Below are 23,714 nucleotides of genomic sequence, written 5' to 3' on the forward strand. Positions count from 1 at the left end.
GCGCTTCGTACAATTCCCCAATGAGCCTGAAGCACACCAAATGCCCTCTTCACGTCCTTCCTAGCCGCTTCCTGCATTGTTGCAAAGTGGCTCTGTTTATTGCCACACAGCTCGGATATGGTCTTCACAAACGCCGCCCACTGAGGATAGATACCATCGACAAGATAGCACCCCATGTTGTAGCCCCGGCCGTTGACGGTGTAGTTGCACGGCGGTGATTCCCCATTGCAAAGCCTCCTGGACACCGAAGATCTTTGAAGCACGTTGATGTCGTTGTGAGAACCGGGCATTACAAAAAAAGCATGCCAAATCCATAAGTCATGTGATGCCACCGCTTCTAGTATGATGGTGGCCTCTCTGTGACCTTGATACATTCCCGCAGACCTTTGGGGCAATTTTTCTATTGCCAATGGATGCAATCAATTGATCCGAGCATTCCTGGAAACCCCCTTGCCTCTCCAATAGCCAACAGCTTCCCTATGTCCTACACATTTGGTTCTCAGAGATACTCCGGTCCAAACACCTCAACCACGGCGCGGGCAAATTTGACAGTAGTCTTCAGGCACGCGCTCTCCCCCATCTTGACCATCTCACAAACGACGTCTACAACAGTACCATGTGCAAGCATCCTCAGAGTAGCCGTGCACTTCTGCTTGGCCGAGAAAAAGAGTTGGCCGCGGCAATCCCTTCTCAGCTTGAAGTAGTTATCGTGTGCCACCACTCCCTCCACAGTGCGCAAAAACAATGGTTTTCGCATGCGAAAACGGCGACGAAATCATGGATCATCCAATAAAGCAGGTGTGGGAGCAAAGTAGTCATTGTGCAGTAGCTTTGCTCCGGACACCCTGTCCCGGTTGATCACTCTTCTCCCTTTGATTGAGCCCTTGAAGTTGAGAATATGCTCCACTTGCCGGTCCATTTCGTCTTGCATGCTCATGAGCATGATCATGTCTACTTCTTCATCCGAATCCGACGAATTCAAGAACTCATCTTGAATCATTTGGTCAAGCTCCTTCGGTCCATACTCCTCGTCCGACGAAGCATCGAAATCCATCATTTACCTAACAAAATTACAATAATTCCGGGCGGTCAATGTGTCGAACACATCAAGCACAAGGCGGAGCCGGAGAGTAGCTGGACGTGCCACGGTGGCGTCCGGGCCGGTGACGACGTCCCCCGCGGTGAGGACGGGAGCGCTCTTCCGAAGCTGGTGACGGAGAGCCTAGGAACGGCTGCGGAGCAGGCGTGGTGGCAGAGCTGCGAGCTGCACGGCATGAAGGAGGAAGAAGAGAGGAGAGAACAAATGGATCTGACAGCTCGGGGATGGATTTGGTGCAATTTGGGATGAGGTTGGGCTGTCGGGTTGGATGTGTCGGGCGTGCCCAGACGCCCCATATTTGGCCTGTATATAAAGGTGCCGATCAGCCTGGGCATGTGAGGGCTGTTTGAGGGATCCATCTAGGTCAAAAAAATCGTGTCCAGTGACTGAACGATCTGTCCAAGTGTATGAGACGGATTTGAAAGGTCTGGTTATAGAGGCTCCTGATCCTGTGGGCAGACGCGTGATCGAGTCGGCGGAATAATCAAATGATCGACGTGGTTACTGCTGAAGTAGCTTCGACCCATTAAAAGACAGAGAATTTGCCCCGTTGCTTTTACGGAGAGAAAGACAAAATTATGTTGACTCGACATTTCGACCTCGTCACTAGATTTTTTTTTTGAGGGAGACCTCGTCACTATAGATTTGACGGAGCACGCGCGGTTGAAGGCGAAGAAAAAACTGAAAGAAAAAAAACTTTTTTTAAAGTGGAAAACCGAAAGAAAGCTCGTTGGACGTCGCCAGCGTCACCGTCGCTGGACGGGCCGAAGCTGCGGATCTCAATCCGGTAGCACACGACGCTACGAAGGGACGAGCCTTGGTTGGACAAAAATACGGAGACAAGCGCGGCAGTAGTGAAGAGAAGCTACGGCGGGCACGGGCACACGTCGGCGGGAACATCCGGCCGCCTGGGCGCGCGGGTACGTACGTGCCCCGCCGTCGCCCCCACGTGGTGCGGCGCCCCAGGCCACGTGCGTGCGCTGTCCTTTTCCTCGGCTTCCCTCGCCGCCGGGCTACCGGCCCCGGCCTCACCACACGCCCCGCGGCGGCCAATGAACTGAACCTGCCCCTTTTCGCCACAGTGCTTCCATTCATTTGCCCCGTCCCACTCCCTTCCCTGATACGGAGTACTACATGCCGTAAGAGGAACTCCAACGCGGCGCTCAAATGAACGCGCGTTTTATCTGTTTTTTGTTTATTTGGATTGATAGGACAGTTAGACGCGTCCGTTTTTTGATTTGGATTGGCTGATGCGTCCAATGAAAAGCAAATCTATATTTGCCCGCTTCCAAAGAAAAAATCCATTCATTTCGTTTCTAAATATAAGTTTTTTAGAGATTTAAATGGACTACAACATATGAATGTATGTAGACATATTTTAAAGTGTAGATTCACTCATTTTGTTTTGTATGTAGTCACTTATTGAGATATCTACAAAGACCTATATTTAAGAACGGAGGGAGTATATGATAAACACGTGATCGAAATAAACTTAATAAAACATAATTAAACACGGTCAACCGCTGGTCAAAGTCCACTAAAACATTAATTAAACAATGAGAAACTCCGACCGCTGCTCTAGGCGTCTGCCTTACCCTTGCCGTCGTCGTCGCTAGTGACATCGATGAAAACGTGAGACGACCCACCCCATCCGAACATGCTTGATAGGCTGCTAGGGCATCCTCCTCTGGCGTCTGCAGGCGCCCTCCTTCTCCTCCTAAAGGCATAATGCCTCCTCGTCCCAGTGCGGCTCCTCCTCCCGGCGCATCTGCCACTCGCCGTCGGCCTCCTCCTCGGCAAGCCAATGCACCTTCCAACGCTCAAGGTGGGGCGCCTCCTCCTCTAGCGTCGCGGCGTAGTGGACGGGAGACACACTCACCCACTTGCGAAACTCGCTGGTCCACTCGCTCCTCCTTATGTGCTGCTCCGGTGTAAGGAGCTCGCGACATCGACGGCCCTCCTCAGCATGCACCCGCGCCGAGCGCGGCACCGCCGGAATGGGGATCTGGTGCGGGTCCAGATGCCACCCATGCGGCAGGTTGACATTCGGATACTGTAGGGGTCGACGGTACTACCAGCGCCACCGCACCTGGTGGACCGGTATACACAGCCGCTCCCGCGGTGGCGAGCCGCGTCTAGCCGGTGGAGGAGGAAGCGCACGGAAAGAGCTCGTATCAGAGCTGAACCTCCCCTTTCCCTTTCCGCTGAAGAAGCCCATGGTTGGTGGCTGGCTGGTTAGGATTTTTTTTGGTCACCGGCGAGGAAGCAAGCGTGGCCAGATGTGGACGTGAAGATGAAAGTGAAGAAGGCCGGCCCCACCACACGCTTCCATTAAAAAAGACGGGCACGCGGCCCTTCTACACACTGTCAGTCGGGCCCGAAGTAGGTGCCGTCGTTAAATACGACTGCAGGTGGTTGTTGATCGGCGGACAATGAGGGGACGTGTGGCGCATTCGCTTCATATCCACGCCGACACATTTGAGTCCTAAATTTGAGGCTGAAATGCGTCGGTGCGGACACGAAACAGACACGTTTTTGATTTAGGTCGGTGTGTTGGGCCTGTGTTTTTTTCCATGACGATTCAAACGGACATGTGTGCGGCTGAAATGAGTCGCGTCCGTTTTGTGTCCAACCGACACATTTAAGGTCCAAATTTAAGCTTGAAATGCTTCGGCACAGACACAAAATAGATGCGTTTTGGGTTTAGGTCGACGCGTTGAGCCGATATTTTTGTCCACGACGATCTAAACAGACATGTGCGGACGAAATGTGTCGCCCTTTTGAAGTTTGCTCTAATGGGCAGGAGTAGGCCCCGTCCCGTTCCGTTCCGTGTAACTTTTGTTCGTACTCTTGTGTGTGTGCTATAAAAACCGCGGCCCTTCAGGCGCAGCAGCCGCGCTCCTCCGTTTACCCACAAGTTGACCCCCACCCGGTCACTGCGACGACGCCCGTCGCCCCGTCCCCGGCCCACGCGCGCCTCTCGTTCCCAGAGCCCGAGGCGGACCACACAACCAAGACGAAGCCAGCGCGCGCGCTGCCGCCCGGTCCGACGCCACCAGCCTACGAGCGAGCCACCGCCATTCCCGGCTCGCAAAACCCAACACCGTCTGACCACCACTCCCCCGTTCGCCGCCAGTGATTCCCCCCGAGCCGTCCGATCTCATGGCCGTCGCGAGGCTGGTGGCCGCGCCATTCCCCCTCGCCGCCGCCCGCGCCCGCGGCCCGCGGGCGCGGCTGCCGTTCGCGCCGCTCTCTGCGCTCCCCCGTCGCGCGGCCGCGCCCGCCATGCGCGTGGCGTCGGACGGCAACGGCGGCGGCCTTGTCCCCGCCCGCCCGGGCCAGGAGGCGGAGGACGCCGCGGCGACGGCGCGGGGCGCGGTGTCGGAGCGCGCGGCGAGGAAGGAGTCGGAGCGGCGGACGTACCTGGTGGCCGCGCTCATGTCCAGCCTCGGCATCACCTCCATGGCCGCCGCCGCCGTCTACTACCGATTCGCCTGGCAAATGGAGGTACCCTTTCCTCCCTTCTCGTCCGGCAGCCCGTATCCATGGCAATTCCCCTTCCAATTTCCGCTCCTTTACCGTCTCGTCCGTTCACACGCCTTTCCTTTCACCGCCAGGGCGGCGAGATTCCGGTGACGGAGATGCTGGGCACCTTGGCACTCTCCGTAGGCGCGGCGGTGAGCACTGACTTTACTTACACGTGACACACGGCGCACCCACCCGCACACTAGCAGCCAGTAGCAGTGAACAGAATTCGTCGTGTCGACGTGCATTTCCGTTGAAAAAGCGTATGGCGCGCGCAGGTGGGGATGGAGTTCTGGGCGCGGTGGGCGCACCGCGCGCTGTGGCACGCGTCGCTGTGGGACATGCACGAGTCGCACCACCTCCCCCGCGACGGGCCCTTCGAGCTCAACGACGTGTTCGCCATCGTCAACGCCGTCCCCGCCATGGCCCTCCTCGCCTTCGGCTTCTTCAACCGCGGCCTCCTCCCCGGCCTCTGCTTCGGCGCCGTGAGTACCCCTCCCCTCCCCTTCACCTATCAACCGGCGTGAAGCCAGAATACGAACAAACTTTGCGCGTATCTCGGCCAGCGCTGACGGGTCGGTGTCCTACAGGGTCTGGGGATCACGCTGTTCGGGATGGCCTACATGTTCGTCCACGACGGCCTGGTGCACCGCCGCTTCCCCGTGGGCCCCATCGAGAACGTGCCCTACTTCCGGCGAGTCGCCGCCGCGCACCAGGTTCGCCCCTCTTGTGCACCCAACCCAACCAACCGTATCCGAGTTTCAGTTCTCAACTCTGACCCTTTTATGCTCTGCAGATCCATCACATGGACAAGTTCGACAGCGTGCCATACGGGCTCTTCCTCGGCCCCAAGGTAAGCAGCAGATCAGCCGCTCTGGTGTCTGGTCTAATGTTGTCGATCCATGGAAGGATTAATTAGCATGGAAACTGGGTTCGATCGGTCGCTCACGGTTGGTGGTTTTGCGACTGCAGGAGCTGGAGGAGGTGGGAGGGACGGAGGAGCTGGAGAAGGAGGTGCAGAGGAGGATCAAGAGGAGGCAGAGATCAGACGCCAGGCAATGAGGATTATTTATATGCCACCGACTTACCCTTTTTCTTTTCTTGTTTCTGATAATACTACTCCATATGCCTTGCGATGTGCATGCGGATTTATTTTCTCTTCTTCTGATCGCGGATTAGGATTTGGTGTCGCTAGTTTTAGCAGCGCACTTGTATTAGAAAATGCTGTGCTGGTAGTATTATGTCTAGTGCTAGTAGTAGTACCGTGGCTCTTATTTTTACATCTTTCTGTATCGTGCCGCTGACTGTAGCGAGACAGTACTATAAGTATAAAGTATATTTTTTCTGAGGGGAGACAGTAATATGAGTAGTACGTAGTAGTACATAAGGTTGTGTATTATTGCGTGCTAGCATGAGTGAGTGCGCCATTTAACGGATCCACGTGGGTGGCCCAGATCAGACCAGACCAGACCAAGACTCGTCCTGGCAGCCGCTGCTGGGGCTCACGGCAGGTAAGAGCATCTCCCACACGTGCCGTGCGCAAAAAAATCAAATTTGCCGTGCGCGCATCGCCTGATTTGGCGCGGCGCGCAACGCTGACTCCAGCAACCGCGCTAAAATGCAGCGCGCCGCTCCAACAGCGCGCTAAAAATATAGCGCGCGCGACAACATTTTCGAAAGCATAATAAGATAAATTGCATAGATAAAAAATAAAGATAAACGATACAAAGGTATTTTACATCGGTGCAACTAGATAGATAGTTCGAAAACATAGATAGATAGAACTACGGTGCAAGTAGATAGAAACTACTACGGCATACTAGATAAAAACTACTCCAAATCGCTACCACCATCATCATCCTCGTCGGTGTTGTCCGAGGTATCGAGCCAAATGTCGTCCCAACGTTCATCGTCTGACGTGAAGATCGACCTCCCACCTGCTGAAACGATGTCGCACTGCGCATTCGCCAATGCCTTCCGCCGACGCCGGTCCGCCCGCTCCGCGCGGCGCCTTGCCGTCCTCTCCGCCCAGTAGGCACGCTCGTCGGCGACATCCTCTGGGTGACGACGGCGCCACTCTGCCATGGCTCGCTCGTCCTCCTTGGCGATGAGGAGGCGGCGGCAGCGCCAAGCGTGGTCGGCACGGTCCATGTCGGTGATGAGACGCGGCGGAGGGGCGACGCGCTGCGCCTGCTCGCGCGTGAAGACGTCCCGGAAGTTCATCTGCGTCCGGGGCCTATCCAACCGCCATGCCGCCGCGTCGTACGCGCGGGCCGCCTCGTACGCGCTCCGGAACGACCCGAGACCGGATCTCGGCGGAGTACCAACCGTTGGGGCGCTCGCGGACGCCGCGGTAGCCCGACGAACCCCGGCGACGCGGCGGCATGGTGGCGCGGAAAGCGGCGAAGCGGCGAGGTTGTGAGGGGAGGGCGCGTGGCTGTGTCTGTGCGCGTGGCGAGCGCGGCATTTTATAGGCGCGCGTGAAGCGGCGCGCCAAATCTATCGCGCCGCGTGCCGCTTTCTCCCGCGCGCGGTAACTTCCCGCCACCGCTGGAGCGCGCGGAACCAGCCGACGCGCGCTAAACCTAAATTTTATCGCGTGGGCGCGTCTTTTGCAGCATCTATTGGAGATGCTCTAATACGGTTACCAGCCATTTTCCGATGGAACACCGGAACATGCGACGCTTAACGTGCAGACCGGGCCGATGACACGATGGTGATACTGTTTGTCCCTGGAGAAATAGATAGTTAAAAAATATCAGGGAACTTCGCTGGGGCCTTTTCAGATTCTCCGTTTCAATGACCGGCACCGGGTCTGCATGTTGCCGGCTGGTCGGTCGTTGCCTGGGGCTGGGGCTGGGGGTGCGCATGTGGCCGGGATCCTCGCGATACGCTGGCCAGTGCGCCGGTGGCCCTCCCGCGTGCTGCGGCTGCCTGCCGAGGGGTCAACGCATGTGATAAACTCTGTTTTTTTCTTACGAAATGGGTTTCCCTTCCCAGCCCCATTTTATTTTATTATTAGAACGAGACCCAAAGCAGCTGAATCAACATTTTATCCACAAAAGGTTGATTTCATTAGCTAAAAAAATGAAGAATTTAGATAGATGCAAACTGTCGGATTCGGGGTTCCGCAGACCCTTGAGAGGTTCGAACCCTACGGTGTGTGCGAAGATCTCGTCCTCCCTAGTCTGCCCGCTCAACCAATGCACGGCCTAACTGGTCGAACCCAACGAACAAGAGACACAGTAGTTTATCCTGGTTCGGGCCTCCATGCGGTGTAATATCCTACTCCAGCTTTGTGGTGGATTGTCTCGAGGGGCTGAGGATGAACTAGTATAGTGGTAAAACAACCTCAGGAGGTGAGGTGTTCTTGAGCTCGATGAGCTGGTGGATGAGAGGATGATCTGAACCCTCCCCTCCCTCCCTCCCTCTCTCTCTCTCTCTCTCTCTCTCTCTCTGAATGATCCCTCTCTCTCTTTCCATGGTGGTGGCTAAGTCCTATTTATAGTGGCATCGGTCCTCTCTCCAAATGTAGGCGGGAAGGGATCCCACAACGACCAAATTCGAAGGGGGACAACTAGTACAAGTTATCCTGACAAAAGTAGTCTTTGCCTGCAAAAGCCTCTGGTGGTGACGTCGCGGTGGGCTCTGTGATGACCTCCGTCATGCCGTCCTGGCGGTCTTGGTCTTGTTGCACCGATATGGAAACCTTTGCTTGATTTCTTGGGACCCCGCGCCTGCCTCCTTAGCACCAAAGAGAAAACTGGTACACTGCGTCCGCTGGCGCCCGCCTGGCCTTGGTCGTCATGGCTCATGTCATATGAACCTCGCGCGGTGCACCTTGCATTGATATCTCCGCTCCTCGGGAGCCAGCCTGGGGAGGCTGCCCCCCAGGGAGGTCTTGGTGTCGTCCGCCTCGCATGCAGGCAAGTCTGGGTACCCCCGATTCCAAGACGCCGATAGTAGCCCCTGGGCCCAAGGCGCGCTCGAACTTGGCTTCGGGGCGAAGCCAAGGGGCAAGTGCAGAGCACCGCGGGCCCTAACCGCCTGCGGCCTTGATCGATGCGTGGTGATTGATGGGACGTGTGCGCCTCCGCTTCCTCACGCTGTCTCGGCAACCGTCCTTGCTTGGTAAAAAGGCTGGCGCCCGCTGCACAGCTTTCATTGCCTTCCCTTCGTCTTATTCCAGATCCCCTTTCTCCTTTCGCTCAGAAAACCTCCAGATCCGCCAATCTCATTCCAAATCAGCGATCGATGGCCACCGATAAGGCTGGATCCTCCGCCGCGGCCGGTCGTCAAGCCTCCTGGTTTGAGCCAGCCTTGAGCGTGTCCACTCTCGCCGAGGAGAAGCACCTCGCCACCGTGCTCCAGGTGACGACCGACAGTAGCAATGAAGGGGGAGAGATGGCGCTCCAGGTCGGCTCTGCTAAGCCAGAACCCTGGGTGGCACCTTCTACCCCTTCTTTCAGCACAGCGTCTTCGCGGGGCTGGTTCCTCCTTTCTCCAACTTCTTCTTCGCCGTTCTTCGCCACTACAAGCTCCACGCCCTCCATCTTCATCCCAACTCCGTCCTCCTCCTGTCAATCATTGCTTTCTACTGCAAGGCATTTCTGGGGGTGATGCCCTCCGTGGCGCTGCTCCGCCACCTCTTCTACCTCCGGGTTAATGGCACTCAGTGCTCTGGGTGCGCCAACTTCATCGCGGCCCACGGCAGCAATGCGATCTCGCGGGCCGGGAAGAAGGTGGAGGTCTTCAGGAATAGGTGGATCTTCATGGATGCCAAGCGCTCCCACCCTAGGCTGGTGCTGCCGACCTCACAACCGATGCCCTTGGAAGGATGGACTCATGAGAAGCTCACCGATCCCAGGGCAGAGCCGTTGCTGGAGAAGATGGCAACAGACTTGAAGACTGATGACCCGAAGGCGGAGAAGCTGACGGGGGCCATGATCGTCAAGGAATTCCTGACACGGCACCTAGCTCCGCTCCGGGCGCACTCGCGCCCTCTGTGGAAGTTCAAGGGCGTAGGAGATGACCTCCGGCTGTGCCCGGATGACCTGTCCAAGGAGGAGCTGGACCAGATTATGCGCACCCTGCTCGGGAAGGATCAGGGCGGCCCCCCGGACTCCCATCTTCCGCTGTATCGCCGCCCGGATGGGGAAAAGATCACCGCAGTCATGCCTGCCTTAGACAAGCGCGGGCTCGTACCCCTAGCGCCTCCCCGGCCCCTGGGCTCCCCGGTGGCGGCGCCTTGATACGTCCATTTTGCATCATGGTTTTATATCGATATTTATTACATTATGGACTATTATTTCACTTTATGTCACAATACTATGGCTATTCTCTCTTACTTTACAAGGTTTACATAAAGAGGGAGAATGCCGGCAGTTGGAATTCTGGGCTGGAAAAGGAGCAAATATTAGAGGCCTATTCTGCGCAACTCCAAAAGTCCTGAAACTTCACGGGACATCTTAAAAGAAATATAGAAAAATCCTCGCCAAAGATGAAGGCCAGGGGGCCCACACCCTTCTCACGAGGGTGGGGGACGCGCCCCCCTAGGGCGCACCCCCTACCTCGTGGCCCCCCTGGTGGCTCTCCGATGCCCATCTTCTCCTATATGAGGTCTTTCGATGAGAAAAAAATAAGAGGGAACTTTTCGGGACGAGACTCCGCCGCCATGAGGCGGAACCTTGGCGGATCCAATCTAGAGCTCCGGCAGAGCTGTTCTGCCGGGGATACTTCCCTTCCGGAGGGGGAAATTATCATCATCGTCATCACCAACGCTCCTCTCATCGGGAGAGGGCAATTTACATCAACATCTTCACCAGCACCATCTCATCTCCAAACCCTAGTTCATCTCTTGTATCCAATTCTTGTCTCAAAGTCCGGGATTGGTGCTAGTAGGTTGCTAGTAGTGTTGATTACTCCTTGTAGTTGATACTAGTTGGTTTAATTGGTGGAAGATCATATGTTCAGATCCTATATGCATATTATTACCCCTTTGATTATGAACATGAATATGCTTTGTGAGTAATTACGTTCGTTCCTGAGGACAAGGGAGAAGTCTTGCTATGAGTAGTCATGTGAATTTGGTATTCGTTTGGTATTTTGATAAGATGTATGTTGTCTAGCCTCTAGTGGTGTTATGTGAACGTCGACTACATAACACTTCAGCATTATTTGGGCCTAGAGGAAGGCATTGGGAAGTAATAAGTAGATGATGGGTTGCTAGAGTGACAGAAGCTTAAACCCTAGTTTATGCGTTGCTTCGTAAGGGGCTGATTTGGATCCATATGTTTCATGCTATGGTTAGGTTTACCTTAATAATTTTGTTGTAGTTGCGGATGCTTGCAATAGAGGTTAATCATAAGTGGGATGCTTGTTCAAGTAAGAACATCACCCAAGCACCGGTCCACCCACATATCAAATTATCAAAGTATCGAACGTGAATCATATGAACGTGATGAAAACTAGCTTGACGATATTCCCATGTGTCCTCGGGAGCGCTTTTCCTATTATAAGAGTTTGTTCCGGCTTGTCCTTTGCTACAAAAGGATTAGGCCATCTTGCTGCACTTTATTTACTTTTGTTACTTGTTGCTCGTTACAATTTATCCTATCACAAAACTATCGGTTACCACTTATTTCAGTACTTGCAGAGAATACCTTGCTGGAAACCGCTTATCATTTCCTTCTGCTCCTCGTTGGGTTCGACACTCTTACTTATCGAAAGGACTACGATAGATCCCCTATACTTGTGGGTCATCAAGACTCTTTTCTGGCGCCGTTGCCGGGGAGTGTAGCGCCTTTGGTAGGTGGAATTTGGTAAGGAAAAATTTATATAGTGTGCTGAAATTTACTGTCACTTGTTACTATGGAAAGTAATTCTCTGAGGGGCTTGTTCGGGGTATCTTCACCCTGTCCGGTAGAGCAAAGAGTTGCTCCTCAACCTACTGAACCTATTGAAAATGAAACTCCTTTTGAATTTCCTGTGGTTATGATGGAAAAACTACTAGCTAATCCTTTTATAGGAGATGGAACAAAGCATCCCGATGAGCACTTAATATATGTGGATGAAGTTTGTGGATTATTTAAGCTTGCAGGTATACCTAATGATGTTGCTAAGAAGAAGGTCTTTCCTTTATCTTTGAAGGGAGACGCATTGGTATAGTATAGGCAATGTGATGATATGAGATCATGGGACTATAAAAGATTGAAGCTGGAATTTCATCAAAAGTATTACCCTATGCATCTTGTTCATCGTGATCGCAATTATATATATAATTTCTGGCCTCGCGAAGGAGAAAGCATCGCTCAAGCTTGGTGGAGGCTTAAATCAATGTTATATTCAGGCCCTAATCATGAGCTCCAAAGAGAAATAATTATGCAAAGTTTTTATGCTCGGCTTTCTGAAAACAATCGCAACATGCTCGATACTTATTGTGCTGGCTCTTTTATGATGAAGACTATTGAATTCAGATGGAATTTATTGGATAAAATTAAACGCAACTCTGAAGATTGGAACCTCGACGAAGGTAAGGAGTCAGGTATGACACCTAAGTTTGATTGTGTTAAATCTTTTATGGATACCGATATTTTCCGTAAGTTTAGCACTAAATATGGACTTGACTCTGAGATAGTAGCTTCTTTCTGTGAATCTTTTACTACTTATGTTGATCTCCCTAAGGAGAAGTGGTTTAAATATCATCCTCCCATAGAATTAAAAGTAGCTGCACCTATTAAAGTTGAAGAAATACTGTCACTTATAATGATCCTATTGTTCCTACTTCTTATATTGAGAAACCACCTTTCCCTGTTAGAATAAAGGATCATGCTAAAGCTTCAACTGTTGTTCATAAAAGCAATATTAGAACTTATACACCTCCTGAGCAAGTTAAAGTAGAACCTAATATTGCTATTGTTAAAGATCTCTTGTCTGATAATATTGATGGGCATGTTATTCAGTTCGAAGGTGAAACTGATAGAATTGCTAAACCTTGTGCTAAAGATAAACACAAACCTATGGTAGGCGTGCCTGTTATTTCTGTTAAAATAGGAGATCATTGTTATCATGGCTTATGTGATATGGGTGCTAGTGCTAGTGTTATACCGCATACTTTATATGAAGAAATTAAGAATGAAATTGCACCTGCTGAGTTAGAAGATATTGATGTCACAATTAAACTTGCCAATAGAGATACTATTTCAGCAATGGGAATTGTTAGAGATGTTGAAGTCTTGTGTGGGAAAACTAAATATCCTGCTGATTTTCTTGTTCTTGGTTCCCCACAAGATTGCTTTTGTCCAATTATATTTGGTAGACCCTTCTTAAATACTGTCAATGCTACCATAGATTGCACTAAGAATATTGTTACTGTTGGTTTGGATGATATGGTTCATGAGTTTAATTTCTCTAAATTTAGTAAACAACATCGTGAGGAAGAATTACCTAGTAAAGATGAAATTATTGGTCTTGCTTCTATTGCCGTACCTCCTAGTGATCCTTTAGAACACTATTTGTTAGACCATGAAAATTATATGTTCATGAATGAAAGAAGGGAAATAGATGAAGTATTCTTTAAACAGGAACCTGTTCTGAAACACAATTTGCCTGTTGAAAATTTAGGGGATCCTCCTCCACCCAAGGGTGATCCCGTGTTTGAGCTTAAACCTTTGCCTGATAATCTTAAATATGCTTATCTTGATGAAAAGAAGATATATCCTGTTATTATTAGTGCTAACCTTTCAGAGCATGAAGAAGAAAGATCATTGAAAACTCTGAAGAAGAACCGTGCTGCTATTGGATATACTCTTGATGATCTTAAAGTCATTAGTCCCACTCTATGTCAACATAAAATAAATTTGGAAGCAGATGCCAAACCAGTTCGTGATCATCAACGACGTCTGAATCCTAAAATGAAAGAAGTGGTAAGAAAAGAAATACTAAAGCTTCAGGAGGCAGGTATAATCTATCCCGTTGCTGATAGTGAGTGGGTAAGTCCTGTCCATTGTGTCCCTAAGAAGGGAGGTATTACTGTTGTTCCTAATGATAAAGATGAATTGATTCCACAAAGAATTATCACAGGTTATAGGATGGTAATTGATTTCCGCAAATTAAATAAAGCTACTAAGAAAGATCATTACCCCTTACCTTTTATTGATCAAATGCTAGAAAGATTATGCAAACATACACACTATTGCTTTCTAGATGGTTATTCTGGTTTCTCTCAAATACCTGTGTCGGCTAGAGATCAATCAAAGACTACTTTTACATGCCCTTTTGGTACTTTTGCTTATAGACGTATGCCTTTTGGTTTATGTAATGCACCTGCTACCTTTCAAAGATGCATGATGGCTATATTCTCTAACTTTTGTGAAAAGATTTGTGAGGTTTTCATGGACGACTTTTCCGTCTATGGTTCCTCTTTTGATGATTGCTTGAGCAATCTTGATCGAGTTTTGCAGAGATGTGAAGAAACTAATCTTGTCTTGAATTGAGAAAAGTGCCACTTTATGGTTAATGAAGGTATTGTCTTGGGGCATAAAGTTTCTGAAAGAGGTATTGAAGTTGATAAAGCCAAGGTTGATGCTATTGAAAAGATGCCATGTCCCAAGGACATCAAAGGCATAAGAAGTTTCCTTGGTCACGCCGGATTTTACAGGAGGTTCATTAAGGACTTCTCAAAAATTCCTCGGCCTCTGACTAATTTATTGCAAAAAGATATACCATTTGTCTATGATGATGATTGTGTAGAAGCATTTGAAATACTTAAGAAAGCATTAGTCTCTGCACCTATTGTTCAGCCACCTGATTGGAATTTACCCTTTGAAACTATGTGTGATGCTAGTGATTATGCTGTAGGTGCTGTTCTAGGGCAAAGAGTTGATAAGAAATTAAATGTTATTCATTATGCTAGTAAGACTCTAGACAATGCTCAAAGAAATTATGCTACTACTGAAAAAGAGCTTTTAGCAGTTGTATTTGCTTGTGATAAGTTTAGATCTTATATTGTTGATTCTAAAGTAACTATTCAAACTGATCATGCTGCTATTAAATATCTTATGGAAAAGAAAGATGCTAAACCTAAACTTATTAGATGGGTTCTCTTGCTACAAGAATTTGATTTGCATATTGTTGATAGAAAGGGAGCTGAGAACCCCGTTGCAGACAACCTGTCTAGGTTAGAAAATATTCTTGATGACACACTACCTATTAATGATGACTTTCCTGATGAACAATTAAATGTTATAAGTACTTCTCGTAGTACTCCATGGTATGCTGATTATGCTAATTATATTGTTGCTAAGTTTATACCACCTAGCTTCACATACCAGCAAAAGAAAAAGTTTTTCTATGACTTGAGACATTACTTTTGGGATGACCCACATCTTTATAAGGAAGGAGTAGATGGTGTTATTAGACGTTGTGTACCTGAGCATGAACAGGAACAGATCCTACGCAAGTGTCATTCCGAGTCTTATGGAGGACACCACGCTGGAGATAGAACTGCACATAAGGTATTGCAATATGGTTTTTATTGGCCTACTCTCTTCAAGGATGCCCGTAAGTTTGTCTTGTCTTGTGATGAATGTCAAAGAATTGGTAATATTAATAGACGTCAAGAAATGCCTATGAATTATTCACTTGTTATTGAACCGTTTGATGTTTGGGGCTTTGATTATATGGGACCTTTTTCCTGCCTCTAATGGATACACACATATTCTAGTTGCTGTTGATTACGTTACTAAGTGGGTAGAAGCTATTCCAACTAGTAGTGCTGATCATAACACTTCTATTAAAATGCTTAAGGAAGTTATTTTCCCGAGGTTTGGAGTCCCCAGATATTTAATGACTGATGGTGGTTCACACTTTATTCATGGTGCCTTCCGTAAAATGCTTGCTAAATATGATGTTAATCATAGAATTGCATCTCCTTATCACCCACAGTCTAGTGGTCAAGTAGAATTGAACAATAGAGAGCTCAAATTAATTTTGCAAAAGACTGTTAATAGGTCTAGAAAGAATTGGTCTAAGAAACTTGATGATGCATTATGGGCTTATAGAACTGCATACAAAAATCCTATGGGTATGTCTCCGTATAAAATGGTTTATGGAAAAGCATGTCACTTACCTCTCGAACTAGAACATAAGGCTTATTGGGCTATTAAAGAGCTTAACTATGATTTTAAACTTGCCGGTGAGAAGAGGTTATTTGATATTAGCTCACTTGATGAATGGAGAACCCAAGCTTATGAAAATGCCAAGTTGTTTAAAGAAAAAGTTAAAAGATGGCATGACAAAAGGATACAAAAGCGTGAGTTTAATGTAGGTGATTATGTATTGCTTTACAACTCTCGTTTAAGATTTTTTGCAGGAAAACTTCTCTCTAAATGGGAAGGCCCCTATGTCATCGAGGAGGTCTATCGTTCCGGTGCCATAAAAATCAACAACTTCGAGGGCACAAATCCGAAGGTGGTAAATGGTCAAAGAATAGGAAGTAATAAGGAAAGAGAGGTTTTCACATATAGATACATTATCATTGATATCTTTAATGATTGGGAGCACTCATTGAAATATGACATGCTAAAGAGTTGATGTTGGACAAGGAAGACAACGTAATGAGTTATGTCTTTCTTATATCTGAGATAAAGTATGTTGTCATGGTTCCTCTAACTTGTTGAGCTTGCCTTTCCCCCTCATGCTAGCCAAATTCTCAGCACCAAGTAGAAATACTACTTGTGCTTCCAAATACCCTTAAACCAGTTTTGCCATGAGAGTCCACCATATCTACCTATGGATTGAGTAAGATCCTTCAAGTAAGTTGTCATCGGTGCAAAGCAATAAAAATTGCTCTAAATATGTATGATTGATTGGTGTGGGAGAAATAAGCTTTATACGATCTTGTGATGTGGAAGTAATAAAAGCGACGGACTGCATAATAAAGGTTCATATCACAAGGGGCAATATAAAGTGATGTTCTTTCGCATTGAGATTTTATATATCCAACCTAAAAGTGCATGGCAACCTCTGCTTCCCCCTGCGAAGGGCCTATCCTTTATTATTATCTTCTACCTTATGCAAGAGTCATGGTGATCTTCACCTTTTCTTTTTCATTTTATCCTTTGGCAAGCTCAACATGTTGGAAAGAACATGATATATATATATATATATATATCTAATTGGATGTAAGGGAGCATGAACCATTATTGTTGACATTACCCTTGAGGTAAAAGGTTGTGGGGCAAAACTATAAGCCCCTGTCTTTCTCTGTGTCCGATTAAAACTCCGTAACCACAAGTATCGCGTGAGTGTTAGCAATTATGGAGGACTAAATGATAGTTGAGTATGTGGACTTGCTTTTAAGCTCTAACATAGACTCTTTCCGATGTTAAGATAAATTGCAATTGCTTCGATGACTAAGATTATAGTTTGTTGGAGCCCAATAAGGTTTATGATTTATACTCTTGCATTGTGAATAGATCATCACTTGAACATAAGTAATCATATGACAAAATCTATATATGTTGCTGTTATGAGAATAATCATGATGCTTTCATGTCCGTATTTTATTTTTATCGATGCCTCTACCTCTAAACATGAGGACATATTTATTGTTATCGGCTTTTCGCTTGAGGACAAGCGAGGTCTAAGCTTGGGGGAGTTGATACGTCCATTTTGCATCATGGTTTTATATCGATATTTATTACATTATGGAATGTTATTTCACTTTATGTCACAATACTTATGGCTATTCTCTCTTACTTTACAAGGTTTACATAAAGAGGGAGAATGCCGGCAGCTGGAATTCTGGGCTGGAAAAGGAGCAAATATTAGAGGCCTATTCTGCGCAACTCCAAAAGTCCTGAAACTTCACGGGACATCTTAAAAGAAATAAAGAAAAATCCTCGCCAAAGATGAAGGCCAGGGGGCCCACACCCTTCTCACGAGGGTGGGGGGCGTGCCCCCTAGGGCGCGCCCCTACCTCGTGGGCCCCCTGGTGGCTCTCCGATGCCCATCTTCTCCTATATGAGGTCTTTCGATGAGAAAAAAAATAAGAGGGAACTTTTCGGGACGAGACTCCGCCGCCATGAGGCGGAACCTTGGCGGATCCAATCTAGAGCTCCGGCAGAGCTGTTCTGTCGGGGATACTTCCCTCCCGGAGGGGGAAATCATCACCATCATCATCACCAACGCTCCTCTCATCGGGAGAGGGCAATCTCCATCAACATCTTCACCAGCACCATCTCATCTCCAAACCCTAGTTCATCTCTTGTATCCAATTCTTGTCTCAAAGTCCGGGATTGGTGCTAGTAGGTTGCTAGTAGTGTTGATTACTCCTTGTAGTTGATGCTAGTTGGTTTAATTGGTGGAAGATCATATGTTCAGATCCTATATGCATATTATTACCCCTTTGATTATGAACATGAATATGCTTTGTGAGTAATTACGTTCGTTCCTGAGGACAAGGGAGAAGTCTTGCTATGAGTAGTCATGTGAATTTGGTATTCGTTTGATATTTTGATAAGATGTATGTTGTCTAGCCTCTAGTGGTGTTATGTGAACATCGACTACATAACACTTCACCATTATTTGGGCCTAGAGGAAGGCATTGGGAAGTAATAAGTAGATGATGGGTTGCTAGAGTGACAAAAGCTTAAACCCTAGTTTATGCGTTGCTTCGTAAGGGGCTGATTTGGATCCATATGTTTCATGCTATGGTTAGGTTTACCTTAATAATTTTGTTGTAGTTGCGGATGCTTGCAATAGAGGTTAATCATAAGTGGGATGCTTGTTCAAGTAAGAACAGCACCCAAGCACCGGTCCACCCACATATCAAATTATCAAAGTATCGAACGTGAATCATATGAACGTGATGAAAACTAGCTTGACGATATTCCCATGTGTCCTCGGGAGCGCTTTTCCTATTATAAGAGTTTGGTCCGGCTTGTCCTTTGCTACAAAAGGATTGGGACATCTTGCCGCACTTTATTTACTTTTGTTACTTGTTGCTCGTTATAATTTATCCTATCACAAAACTATCGGTTACCACTTATTTCAGTACTTGCAGAGAATACCTTGCTGAAAACCGCTTATCATTTCCTTCTGCTCCTCGTTGGGTTCGACACTCTTACTTATTGAAAGGACTACGATAGATCCCCTATACTTGTGGGTCATCACGCCTTCCGGTGAGTCCGACAAGGAGGAGAGGGCAGACTCGGAGGAGACCTTAGAAGGTGCGGGGGAGACCTCCCCCCCGCGCCAGACCGACCTCATCCTCGTCCTTTCCGATGATGACAACGATGCCAGCGAGCACACGGTCTAGGAGTCCCTGCACTCCGTCGGGGTCACCACGAGATCCAGGGGCACCCCTCCGAAGAAGCTGAAGATGGGGGTCCTGAAGAAGAGCATGTCGGCGCTGATCTCCCGAGGCGGCGCCTCCTCCCCGTCGCCGGCCGGCACTGCCGCAGACCCGAGCGTCGCGCCCTTGTCCGCCCTTGGGGCTCGCGCGCCTGCGGGCATGGTGCTTCAAAAGAGGGCGAGGGATTACGCCATCGTGGACCAGTAAGTGCGCCGTCTTGGTCTTTGTTCCATGTTCTTGTCGTAGTGTCTTGATGCTTTCCTCTTATACGGTTAGGCCAATGCTGGTGGTGAAGAAGAAGAGGGAGACGACCGTGACCACCGAGACCCCGCGGCTTGCCGCGGCCACGCCGTCTCTGGCATAGAAGGGTGGTGATGGCCTGCGCACTTCTGCGGCCGGTTCATCCTCGCGAGACTCAGAGGCCCGGCCTCAGGAGAAGGTGATCTTTGTAGCCAAGCCGGCTCTGGAGACGCCCGCCCTTAGCTCGCCTGCTGAGGTCCCGAAGGCTTCGGAGCCCCCGCCCCCTCTGCTACTGCTACCTTGCCGATCCTGGCGCCGGCGCTGTCTCCTCCCCCTTCCATCACGCCGTTGGTTTGTGATCCTCCTGCTTCGCCTGGTGCTCTGGAGGAGGCCCTTTCCGCGCTTAACCAGCTTCGTGCCGACCTTTAAGGTGCCGACCGTCACCTGGCGTCAGGGCGCCTGGAGCTGATCTTGGGATGGCTGCGATCCGACGCGTCCGTCAGGGCGACATGGAGCCAGGCCATAGTGGCCTCTGAGGAGGGTAAACAGGCTGCCGGCCTGGCCGCGGCCGCCCGCGACGTGGCGATGAAGGATGCCGAGGCAGCTGAGGAGCGCTGCCGGGTGGCGGAGGCTGAGCTGGAGGCCCTTCGCAACGAGCGGGCTGCCGAGGCTCGTTTGTGCGAGGCGCGGGAGGAGAAGCTGAAGGCCCGGAAAGCCACAGTCGCCGGTAGTGACACCGAGCTGGAACAAGCGGCGCGGACGCAGGCTGCAAAGTGCGGCTGCATGGAGAAGTTGAAGGAGGAGGTGGAGGCGGAGAAGGCCCGGCTGGCGGCCAAGGCGAAAGTCCTTGCCAAAGATCGTGCCGCCTTCAATTCTCTTGAGCAGAGGTCCTGCAGGCACTGCGGGATCTCTACGGGAGGGGGTTGAAGGAGCCGTTGGTGACTGCTGAGGAAGGCCCCGCCGAGCTGCTCCCCACAGCTGGTTACGGCGATCGAGGGCGTTGTCATTAGGGTCGGCCCCATGGTGGAAGGAGAAGCCCGCGTGCTCTCCGCCTTAGCTGTGACACGCGTCTTCAGCCACCTCCATCTTCGCGAACCCAACTTCGACTTTGAGGCCCTGCTTGAGCCTGTGGACCTGGAGCACTACACCGCTGCTGCCGAAGCCATGAAGGACCAAGGGAGGCCTTGCTGTGGAAGTTCCTGCCATCGACCCCGTGAAGGAAATATGCCCTAGAGGCAATAATAAATTGTTATTTATATTTTGTTATATCATGATAAATGTTTATTATTCATGCTAGAATTGTATTAACCGGAAACTTAGTACATGTGTGAATACATCAACAAACAAAGTGCCACTAGTTTGCCTCTACTTGACTAGCTCGTTGAATCAATGGTGGCTATGTTTCCTAACCATAGACATGAGTTGTCATTTGATTAACAGGATCACATTATTAGAGAATGATGTGATTGACTTGACCCATCCGTTAGCTTAGCACGATGATCGTTTAGTTTGTTGCTATTGCTTTCTCCATAAATTATACATGTTCCTATGACTATGAGATCATGCAACTCCCGAATACCGGAGGAACACTTTGTGTGCTACCAAACGTCACAACGTAACTGGGTGATTATAAAGGTGCTCTACTGGTGTCTCCGATGGTGTTTGTTGAGTTGGCATAGATCGAGATTAGGATTTGTCACTCCGATTGTCGGAGAGGTATCTCTGGGCCCTCTCGGTAATGCACATCACTATAAGCCTTGTAAGCAATGTGACTAATGAGTTAGTTGCGGGATGATGCATTACGGAATGAGTAAAGATACTTGCCGGTAACGAGATTGAACTAGGTATTGAGATACCGACGATCAAATCTCAGGCAAGTAACATACCGATGACAAAGGGAACAACATATGTTGTTATGTGGTTTGACCGATAAAGATCTTCATAGAATATGTAGGAACCAATATAAGCATCCAGGTTCCGCTATTGGTTATTGATGGAGATGAGTCTCAGTCATATCTACATAGTTCTCGAACCCGTAGGGTCCGCACGCTTAACGTTCTGTGACAATTTCTATTATGAGTTATGTGATTTGATGACCGAAGTTTGTTCGGAGTCCCGGATGAGATCGGGGACATGACAAGGAGTCTTGAAATTGTCAAGACATAAAGATCGATATATTGGAAGGCTATATTCGGACATCGCAAAGGTTTCGAGTGATTCGGGTATTTTTCGGAGTACCGGAGAGTTACGGGAATTCGTATTGGGCCTTAATGGGCCATACGAGAAAGGAGAGAAAGGCCTCAAGGGTGGCCGCACCCCTTCCCCATGGACTGGTCCGAATTGGACTAGAGGAAAGGGGGCGCCTCCTTCCTTCCTTCTCCTTCTCCCTTCCCTTTTTCCTATTCAATGTGTGAGGTGGAATCCTACTAGGACTAGGGAGTCCTAGTAGGACTCCACACTTTGGGCGCGCCCTATGAGGGTCGGCCTCCTCCTCCCTCCATCCTTTATATAACTGGCCAGGGGGCACCCCATAGACACAGAATTTGATCATTGATCTTTTAGCCGTGTGCGGTGCCCCCCTCCACCATAATCCACCTCGGTCATATCGTCGTAGTGCTTAGGTGAAGCCCTGCGCCGGTAGCTTCATCATCACCGTCATCACGCCGTCGTGCTGAAGAAGCTATCCCTTGACACTCTGTTGGATCGTGAGTTCGTGGGATGTCACCGAGCCGAACGTGTGCAGATCGCGGAGGTGCCGTACTTTCGGTACTAGGATCGGTCGGATTGTGAAGACGTACGACTACATCAACCGCGTTGTCATAACGCTTCTGCTTATGGTTTACGAGGGTACGTGGACAACACTCTTCCCCTCTCATTGCTATGCATCACCATGATAGATCTTGCGTGTGCGTAGGATTTTTTTTTGAAATTACTGCGTTCACCAAGAGTGGCATCCGAGCCAGGTCTATGCGTAGATGTTATATGCACGAGTAGAACACAAAGGAGTTGGGGCCGTGGGTATATACATATTGCTTGCCATCACTAGGTGATTCTTGATTCAGCGGTATTGTTGGATGAAGCGGCTCAGACGGACATTACGCGTACGCTTACGCGAGACTGGTTCTACCGACGTGCTTCGCACACAGGTGGCTAGTGGGTGTCTGTTTCTCCAACTTTAGTTGAATCGGATTCAATGAACATTGTTCTTTCTGAAGATCAAAAAGCAATCGCTAAACCGTGTTGTGGTTTTTGATGCGTAGGTAAGAACAGTTCTTGCTCAGCCCGTAGTAGCCACGTAAAACTTACAACAACAAAGTAGAGGACGTCTAACTTGTTTTTGCAGGGCTTGGTGTGATGTGATATGGTCAAGACGTGATGAGATATAAGTTGTTGTATGAGATGATCATGTTTTGTTGAAGTTATCGGCAACTGGCATAAGCCTTATGGTTGTCTCTTTATTGCATAAGATGCAAGCGCCAAATAATTGTTTTACTTTATTGCTATGCGATAGCAATAGTTGCAAGAGCAATAGTTGGCGAGACGACAATGTGATGACACGTTGATAGAGATCAAGATGATGAAGATCATGATGTCATGCCCGTGACGATAGAGATCATGACGGTACTTTGGAGATGGAGATCAAAGGCGCAAGATGATCATGGCCATATCATGTCACATATTTTGATTGCATGTGATGTTTATACTTTATGCATCTTATTTTGCTTAGTTCGGCGGTAGCATTATAAGATGATCTCTCACTAAATTTCAAGGTATAAGTGTTCTCCCTGAGTATGCACCATTGCGACAGTTCGTCGTGTCGAGACACCACATGATGATCGGGTGTGATAAGCTCTACATTCACATACAACAGGTGCAAGCCAGTTTTACACATGCGGAATACTTGGGTTAAACTTGATGAGCCTAGCATATGCAGATATGGCCTCGGAACACTGGAGACCGAAAGGTCGAGCGTGAATCATATAGTAGATATGATCAACATAATGATGTTCACCATTGAAAACTACTTCATCTCACGTGATGATCGGACATGGTTTAGTTGATTTGGATCACGTGATCATTTAGATGACTAGAGGTATGTCTATCTACGCGGGAGTTCTTAAGTAATATGATTAATTGAACTTTAATTTATCATGTACTTAGTCCTGATAGTATTTGCATAACTATGTTGTAGATCAATAGCTCGCGATGTAGCTCCCTGTTTTTTGGTATGTTCCTAGAGAAAAACTATGTTGAAAGATGCTAGTAGCAATGATGCGGATTAGGTCCGTGATCTGAGGATTATCCTCATTGATGCATAGAAGAATTATGTCTTTGATGCACCGCTAGGTGACAGACCTATTGCAGAAGAAGATGCAGACGTTATGAACGTTTGACAAGCTCGGTATGACGACTACTTGATAGTTTAGTGCACCATGCTTTACGGCTTAGAACCGGGACTTCAAAAATGTTTTGAATGCCACAGAGCATATAAGA

General features: G+C 48.7%; 1 protein-coding gene and 1 pseudogene across 1 annotated transcript; one reads left to right on the top strand and one right to left on the bottom strand.

Annotated features, from left to right (window-relative positions):
* The first annotated feature begins 3,975 nt into the window (after positions 1-3,975).
* On the top strand, positions 3,976-5,972 carry LOC147973638 (beta-carotene hydroxylase 2, chloroplastic-like). Its single transcript, XM_087522173.1, has 6 exons — positions 3,976-4,606; positions 4,717-4,776; positions 4,903-5,109; positions 5,215-5,340; positions 5,421-5,477; positions 5,597-5,972. Exons 1-6 carry the CDS (start codon positions 4,262-4,264, stop codon positions 5,684-5,686), a joined length of 885 nt encoding a protein of 294 aa, XP_087378299.1. The 5' UTR covers positions 3,976-4,261; the 3' UTR covers positions 5,687-5,972.
* Positions 5,973-6,454: 482 nt separating this feature from the next.
* LOC147973639 (uncharacterized) lies at positions 6,455-7,010 on the bottom strand (annotated as a pseudogene).
* Between the last annotated feature and the right edge of the window lie 16,704 nt (positions 7,011-23,714).

Source organism: Triticum urartu, chromosome 5A, assembly GCF_056163025.1.
Source record: "Triticum urartu cultivar PI428250 chromosome 5A, HENAU_Tu73, whole genome shotgun sequence".
In the NCBI taxonomy this organism is placed as follows: domain Eukaryota; kingdom Viridiplantae; phylum Streptophyta; class Magnoliopsida; order Poales; family Poaceae; genus Triticum; species Triticum urartu.